This window comes from Bactrocera latifrons, unplaced genomic scaffold (genome assembly GCF_001853355.1).
Source record: "Bactrocera latifrons isolate USDA-ARS-PBARC rearing strain unplaced genomic scaffold, ASM185335v1 scaffold_164, whole genome shotgun sequence".
Classification (NCBI taxonomy): Eukaryota; Metazoa; Arthropoda; class Insecta; order Diptera; family Tephritidae; genus Bactrocera; species Bactrocera latifrons.
Window position 1 is genome coordinate 182,738 of NW_017535119.1, and position 9,219 is coordinate 191,956.

General features: G+C 35.0%; 1 protein-coding gene across 1 annotated transcript; it reads left to right on the forward strand.

The window, feature by feature from the left end:
• The first annotated feature begins 4,330 nt into the window (after positions 1-4,330).
• LOC108966561 (arabinogalactan protein 1) lies at positions 4,331-7,620 on the forward strand. Its single transcript, XM_018929547.1, has 2 exons — positions 4,331-4,435; positions 7,210-7,620. Exons 1-2 carry the CDS (start codon positions 4,433-4,435, stop codon positions 7,615-7,617), a joined length of 411 nt encoding a protein of 136 aa, XP_018785092.1. The 5' UTR covers positions 4,331-4,432; the 3' UTR covers positions 7,618-7,620.
• Positions 7,621-9,219: the final 1,599 nt, after the last annotated feature.

A 9,219-nucleotide genomic window follows, 5' to 3' on the forward strand; every position in this document is an offset into this window, starting at 1 on the left:
ACTTAATACATACTTACTTATATAACACATAAACATGCGTATATGTATATCTAAACATATACCGTTCTCTAGCAAGAACCAACCAACGCGTGACTGCCAAATAAGTCCACTTGAACGCATTAGCACAAAATAAAATAAAAAATAAATAAAAATTAATGCAAACACATTCGAATTGAATGAGGAAAAACATTAGTTAACCGTTATGTTGTTTTTGTACATCATTAAAAATTTACATACGTACTTATGTAGATGTATTTGGAGTGTGGCAATGACTTCAATAACTGAGTTATTCAGCCGAACTGAGTGGGGAAAGGTGTTAGCCGTTGATGAGCCACGGCATGCAAATGATATACAACAACAACTCGTAGCATCGTCAAATAGCAGTACAAAAAAAGTCATTAAAATAATTTACATATGACAACTTAAGAGTTTCGCATGCTTCAATGTATGTAATTATGTCTCTTCAACATACTATTGCTTGCAGCTAGTTTATTGGAAATAAATAACGAATCTTTTTAAGTTCAAATATTAGGAAGATATTAAAAAGATGTTGGATATTAAACGAATTTGCAAAGCGAAAGAAAATTGTTACTCCGCAAAGTATTATGAATTATTCCGAATCACTACCAAATTTGTTATAAATTAAACGAAAAAACAAAACGGAGGTGCCAAGTGAAAGAAAATTTTACTCCGAAAGATAGTATAAGTTACTCCGAGTTCTGAATTAATCGGTGAAAATGTTTGTATTTCCTTCAGTATTGGCATGCGAAGTGAAGAAAATTTATTACTCCGAAAATTTTCCGAATTATTCCGAAATTTATTTGTTGCACTTTGCGCTTATTTAAGTATTAGCATGTCAAACATAAAAAATCTATTACTCCGAATGTCATTCCGAATTACTCCGAAATTTATTTGTTGTGCTTACTGCTGCGGTCCACTGCTCCCGGAAATATTGTACCTAGTTTTGCACCAACATTGAAGGCAATCTATAGACTTCTTTAGGTTCTGGAAAGGTCACAATCTCGAATCTGATAATTTTGGATTGGATACAGTCAAACAACGTTAATTCACCCGACTTAAAACAGATTTTAAGTTTTGCAATAGCATGCGGGGATCTTAGAGAAAACAGGAAAACACCTACATAACTATCCATAGATGTACATAATAGTTACATATATTGCAGCTAGCTTATCAGAATGGAAGGAGTAATATTGAAACCAGAAAAAAATCGTTATTAACCTAAAGAGCTGCAGTGCTAAAGTAATAAATTTATATCGTAAGTAGGCCGACACGTACATATATCTGAGGTAGAACTCCAATGACCTCTCTTTCCACTCTAAACTCAAAAATCAAACCAAATTGTTAGCTATTCCCTAAAAAGGGAACTCCCTATACTTATCGATATAGCAAAGAATTACTTCAAAAAATATTTAAAATATTTGATATTTCAATAATTTCCAATTTTGCTAAAAATTGCTTGCGCCCTACTTTTAAACAACTAAAGTTTAACGAAAACCATCCAAAACATATGCAGTTTTTCTACTGCGCCCTCGGCTTTTAATCGATTTTTAAATTAAGACATTTTACTAATAATCAGAATTATATGTAAAACAGCTGACCATTATGCACCGACATGTCTACAACAATGCCTGAGTACCCACCTATGAAGCTATCAATGGCATTATCCTAAAATAACAACAATATACCCACGACGTTCACTTGATTGAAGATAAACAAATTATTTTAATTTTTCGCTTATAATTCCCACCGCTAAGCCAAAGAGTCTCTTGTGAACGCACTCAATGCATTGAGGTTTTGGAAAAAAGCCAATGGCTCGTGGCACAAAACGCAACTGGTTGTTTGTTATCACAGCAAGTTGTGATAATTGTAGCCGAAAATTATCCGAAATGCAATTTCTATCTGTCCATTTGTCACTGGTTCGAAACTGGGCACTGCAGCGCCATAGGGGTATTCATGAAGTAGTATAATAATATGTGACAAAAGAGTAAATTGTGCGCACTAATTTGTGACCCCAGACTTCAAATTTTGTCTAAGTCTGGGTTTTTTGCTAACTCGTTTTCTGAATGTATTTTTGCATCAGAGGCACCTATCTGATATGTGTGATTGTTTTTGTGGGGCGGGGGTACAGGACTGGCCCGATGTACTCGGATATGCGGGATCTTGGTGGTATGGGTATTATCTGGACTAATGGACATTTAGATGTTAACAGTGTGATCTTCACTAGTCGAAATGCCGGTTAGTTAGTGTCGTTTGCGCGTGAATTGTTTAGGTAGCGAAGACGTTTAACTGAGAGTTAGGGTTAGTTTCTTGTGTGAAAGGTGTGTGAGTGCAATGTGCGTATGAGGTCCAACCCCTGGTCACAAGTCCGGAGCAGTACAGAAGCTTAACTGGTAGTGGTTTCGGCTACGACGTCTGACCGGAGTATTAATTCTAATACCACGGGGAGTTGGAGCCCTTGGAGTTCCAACCTGCTCTTGCAAGCTGGTCACTCAGGAAGTATCGTGGCGGTTGTAATTAAAACCCAAATGCGGGAAGAACTGACATTTTGTCGGTTGATGGTGGAGTTGCATTGCAACCCGGTGGCGGAGTGCTGCCATTCCACACTGCTAATTGGCACTGATCAATGCATTGATTCGATCGATTGTGCTTTGAGCGCCATGGGGTACGGTTGCCTTCAATAGGTACCCACATTAAACACACTGGGCATGGTCAAAAGTGAACGGGTGTTCACTCAATTGTAATCAACGCATTCTACGAAAATTTACGGAGCTGATATTATTTTGAATTAAGCCAGTAAGGTAACACTCAGACACCGGAACTATCCTTACCATTAGGAAAATAAAAGAAGAGATCTTTGATTGAATCGAGTGATAATCCCTTGATATTACTTCAACGTCGGTTCCGATGGCGGATCAAAGTGTCCACATAAAGTTCCAAGAAGCCTTTGAAATCAGCCCAAAGAAATTTCTGGAAATACAAGGTATAACCTTATAATACGCCGGCGGCATAACAGACCTTAAGTCGCGTTGCAATTCTCATCTATTTATCTTATCTGACAATATGCTGAAATATGCCTCCGAGTAATATTTTTATACCCTGGATAGGAAATATTAGGTTTACTATGATGTTCATAAGACCCAAAGGAAACGAAGACAATTATATGGTTTAACAATGATCAATTTGACGAGCATCTGTCGGTCTGAACGTTCTGCATATGCTCGAACTTTTTGAAATATCGATTTGAAATTTTGCAATTTCTATCCAAGAAGTTGATGATTTGTCGGAAGCTGATATCGGATCACTGAACGATCGAAAGCAAGTTTTTACATGGATAACTTTCCCATTTGTTGAGATATCCTGACGAAATTTGGCTTGCAATATTACTTGAGGCAATAACGTAATCTCTGAAAAAATGATTAATATCGGACAACTATAGCATATAGCTGCTATACAAACTGAATGATCGAAATCAAGTGATTGTATGGAGAACTTTTTCATTTGAGGATAAATGTTCACGAAATTTTGAATATAGTATTATCTGAGGTAATAACCTAATCTCTGAAGGAATTGTTCAGATCGGTTCACTATAGCATATAGCTGCCATACAAACTGTCCCTCAAAATCAAGTTCTTAAAAGGTATCTTTTTCGTTTAACTTTTTTTACGTTTTTTTATGTTTCAGTAATCTTTTCAGTGTTTCTTAGTTCTTAACTTTAACTGAAATTTTTTTTTTAAATTTTTTACGCACTTCCAATTCACTCCTTCCTACACACGTGATCGTGAATACCCCTCATGTATAAATTACCGCTCAAGTCGATAATGCTTAAGTCACAACGCTTGTGGGCTTATATTGTTGTTGTTGCTACATTGATCACTTGCCGCTGCTCTGTCTGCTTCTTCAGCGGCTAGCAACACCACCGCTATTCAAGTCGCTGCCGCTGCTGTTTCAGTTGCCGCCGCTATTAATTGATTTGTTGTTAGTTTATATTTGAATTAGTTTACTTTTTAATTTTGTTTGTTGATTGTGGCTGTTGTTTGCTTAAGTTGTTGTTGTGTTTTTAATGATTTTGTTGTTTTTTCTTGCGTGCTTCTTGTGTGCGTTGTCTCCAGCATAACATTTTTTATTTCCTAACCTTATTGTTGTTGTGGCCGCTCTTGGCACTTACTTCTTCATCGTCTTCGTGTTCTTCATTTCACCGATTTGACGGGGTCGCATGCCACTGCCGGCCATCAGCGCCGCTCTTTGGCCACCACATACATATGTATAAATAACAAAGTAACTTTGTGGCTCATCATCATTTCTGTTTCGATCTTCTTGAGTGTCTGTTAGCTCGTCATAATTCAAATATAAAACAAATCATCTTTTGGCCTTTGAGCAAGCAGCTAATACGATCAAAATAAATACCGTAAAAATGGTAGGTGATGAGATCTTGGATACTTTTTAAAGTTTTTTCTGTGTTTTTGAGGCCATTTAGTGCTTAAAAAAATGTAACGGAAGTGTTTTATGCTAAGCAAGTTAATGGATCAAAATAATACTATGAAATCAGCATGACCTGATGAAAGTGATTTTTGTTAACAAAAGTGTTGTTAAGAAAGTTTAACTAATTAAAAAAATTATATCCAAGAATTAAAAAAAAAAAATTAAATAAAGTTTTCCTTAACTTGAAAAACGTTATCCTTAATGTGGAAATTGAATATCTTTTGAAGAAAAAAATTCCAAAAAAAATTCAACAAACACAAAACAAAGAAAAATCGTCAACTTTTGCTGCACCATAATTATAATACCCTTTACAGGTGCTTTTCTTATAGCATAAAAGGGTATAAGAAAACCTTTATCATGATTTTGAGCGTTCAATTTGTATGACGCTATATGATATAGCGAACCGATCTGAACTGTTTCCTTGGATATTGCATCATTGCCTCAGATAATTATCCATACCAAATTTCGTGAAATATCTCTTCAAATAAAAAATTCTATTCAAGCACTCGATTTTGATCGTTCAGTTTGTATAGTAGCAGTACGGAGTAGTGATCCGATTTGGACCATTTCTTCGAATATAGCACCGTTTTATTAAGTAATAATTTTTGCCAAATTTCGTAACGATATCTCTACAAATAAATATTTTTTCCATACAAGGACTTGATTTTGATCGTTCAGTTTATATGGCAGCTATATGTTATAATAACCCAATATCTGCGGTTCCGAGAAATGTGTAGCCTTTTGGGTGAGATAAGGGCGTATACAAAATTTCAGCTCAATATCTCAAAAACTGCTGAACGAATTTCCATATATCCTTTCAAAGGACTCAAACATTTCCTTCCAAGTATTTCAAACTTTGTGCCAAACGTCAGGGCTTAGCTGTTCTTAACCCAAAATTCGCCATCCAGTTTAAATTAAACAAAAAGAGCTAGAAGAAAAATTTGAATATTTAATATTATGCAACAATAGAAAACTTTACTCCGTAATGCCAGTTTAGAAATCACATAAATTTTCCTAAAATTCTGGAACGATCTCCCTAAAACAATCGGCATACCAAAGTTAAGCGTGTCTGCAATTCGCCGTTGATTTAAGTCTAAGCTTGTTTGGTCACTTTTACTTTAGTTTGTCCATCAAAAACGAGTCTTTCGCAAGCTTGACAAATGCTATAATTAGTATCGCAGCCTTACAGTCTGTTCTTCCACTCTCCTTTTCTGTTTTTGGAAAAAATACATAACTTATTATTAATAGTTTATCGTGTTCATAGCAGCATTCTTAATTATGTAAATTTTTAATTAGAACATTTATAATAAACGCTATTTCATAATACCACTTTGACTTTCCAAAAGTGTGTCAGTTGCTGGATATTTTGAAGAGTGTGCCAAACAGGYTCTACCATTTGAAGGTCTTGCTTGATATTTGGAATTATTCGAAAAAGTAGAAATATAATAATTGTTCRAAGAAAGAAAGCTCTGGGTAACAGAGAATTGTAAACAAGTATCTCACTCGAGCTTTTTAAAGCTTTCGACATTTCGAAATTTGTTGCAAACCGATTTCTATGAGAAAGTAATCTRGCAAACCTAATCACCACTCACTTCCATAATTGTTGAATCATAACTTCCAAAGAAAGCTCTGGAAAAAACATTAAGAAATATCTACATTAGACTTTTTAATCTTTCGATGTTTCAAGCACATAATTTAGTTGTGTAAACTGAACTTTAATACTTGAGCCTGGCTGTTGCTTCTGAATATATGGACATTTTAGTGACTAATTTAAAATTTKCTGAACTAAAAATAGAATACTGATCTGAACGAAGTGTTTATATATGAAAGCTCTCTTCAACAGGCTTCTCGCTTATTATTAAAACGCTTTTTTATATAAGCTGATCATATTAGTTTACTATCTCAAATTATGGAAGTAAAAAAACCTTTGCTTTTTGCTAAAACTATATGACAAGCTTTTAAAAGCTTTTGAAAACGTTCTTTAAAGTTTGTTATTAAATTACATATTTTGTTGGTATTTCTAATTTGCAGTCATTCATAATAAAGCGTATTTGTRAAAGCTCTTTACATTCTCAAATTTTCGTTTTACGTGAAAGCTTTTCAAATTTATGCACTTCTTCAAATTGTWATGATAGAAACAAAGCATGTCATGTTCAGCGTTTTCATTTGTAAAAAGCTTCAACTGAAAGTTTTCTAAATTAGTTTCGTTTAGCTTTTTTAAAGTGAAAGCTCTATAAATTAGTTTGCTCTTTGTACAAATAAACTTTAACCTCAAGCGAAATCTCTTCGAATTTTTGCACTTCCACACATATTGTGTATGAAAAAGTCTATAAAATTTTTGGAGTATTCATACGAAAGCATTTTTAAGTAAAAGCTCTCTAAACTATTTTCTTTTTTATATTTGTAAGCTTTTCAGATTTTTGCGATTGTTCATATAATGTGTGTGAAAACAGTTCTCAACATTTTTATAAGCTTTTTAAAGTGAAAGCTCTAAAAATTAGTTTTACTTTCAAGTTGTAAGTATAGCATATGAAAACGTATATTTCTTTTAAATGAATTCAAATTTTCCCAAAAAGCTTTGATTAGTATTTCTAATGATTTTTTTACCTCGAAAACGCAGAAAAAACCAATTTATTGTTAATAAAATTAAAATTTTCAATTATATTAATTTTTTACATGCTCTTCCCCACTTCTTTTGGCCTCGTTTAGAAACTAATCATCCTTGCTTTCGTCATAATCGGTTGCGCCGCCGCCCAATTCGACTCGGCCACACAAGGTCCCAACCCACAGGACATCGCCACACCGGAACCCGAATATATCGATATCGACGAACCACTGCCCGCACCAGCCGCCGCGCCCATCCCAGTACAAGCTCGTTCCAGCTTCATTCCCGCACCACGTCCCGTTGCTCAACCCATCCCCATTGCGGCGCCATCCTTTGTGCGCGCACCCACCCAAGCCATCCCCATTGCGGCGCCATCCTTCGTACGCGCACCCACCCAAGCGTATCTGCCACCCGGCAGCAGCCACGCACAAGGCGGACACGTCTTCAGCCCACAAGGCGGCTACCAATACAGACAAGTGCGCAGACGTTTCGTCTATCGTCGCCGTCATTAGAGCGTTACGCACACTGTTGACTGTTAAAGTTCCAGCAAAGGCAGGCAAACACGAATTACAAAAACAAAGAGTTAATAACTGTACATAGAACAGTATGTGCGGCTGTGTTGCATGCATGCACACACAACTGCACGACTTTCATTAATTATTTAAAATACTATTAATTTGTAAGTTTAAATGTGAGAAAAAAAAAACTCGTAAAAATAATAAAAATATAAAAAAAGTACTTAAAATAATCCGTCGTTAGCTGCAAGGCCATTGCTTATTCGTACAAACAACAAATAAAAGCAGTAAGGCAGGGCTAAGTTTAGTGCAAAGGTGCAACCGAACATTTCATACTCTTGCTGGAATCAAAGCCACAGAAATACCTTAATATACAAAATGTCAACCAGAGGTTTGGAATCTAAGCAATTTTATATATACATGAATAACTCATACACAGATCGACATATTTGGCATAAGATTTGTTAAAAAACAAAAAAAAAAAAAACGAAATTCGTTAAATGTATTATATGAAAGTTGGGGTAGTATTGAACCGGTTTTATCTATTTTTCCCAATATCACATACTATTAACATGCCACATACTAAACAAACAATCATATGGAGTAAAATCAGTCGAATGTTAGAAAATTCTGATATTTGTTTAGGGGGGTTAGGCCAAGTTTCTGCTCAAATTTAACTATTTTAGTCACAAAGATACACTAGTATGTGCAAAACACGCTCTTTTATTTCTACTGAGATAACTCGCATATTATCCGATATATGCGGTACAAAGTCAACCGGCAGTTCGAACATCTTTATATCAGGTATATGGGGGCTAAAGGAAGTATTGGTCCGATTTAACCTGATTTTGACATACGGACAAACCATCATAAGTGAAAGATTATCCCTCAATTTCAGTTATATATTTCACACATTGACCGACATTTTCGAACAAAAGACATTATTCATGCAAAATTTTATCCCGTTATAACATCAATTGCTTCTTGATTTCTGTACTGGAAACTGAACGATTCAAATGGAATTTAAAATTGTGCTATATGGGAAATAGACGTGGTTATTACCCGATTTCGCTTATTTTCACAGTGTGATATTGGAATATGAAAATAATGCCATGTACCAAATCGGTTAGTCGGATGCCGATGTATGGGATTTCACCGTTATATAGAGAGTAAGCGGTGGGCGAGATCATACCTACTTTTTCAAATTTTTTTCCATAGATGCCACTTGCTACTGTGATGCCGTGTACGAAATTAAAAGTTTATATCTTAATTTTGTGCTTAGTTATGACCCACTATTTGTTTTCTTTTAATGGCGTTAATTTTTTTCACTAAGCTTGCACGGGCGGACGGACAGACAGTCATTTGGGTCTCAACTTTCCTCGTCATTCTGGTCATTTATATAGACATATGTACATATGTGCATAACCCTACATCTATCTCGCTATCTCTTTGTCTTGCTGGACAAAAAAATTAAATTCAGGAACTAGGTTTTATGGTACATTAGGTTTTTAGAACCAGTTCTACTTAAATGGATAATAAAACTAAATTACTGAAAGAAGAAAAAAATCTAAAATTTTAATATATTTAATAATAATAATG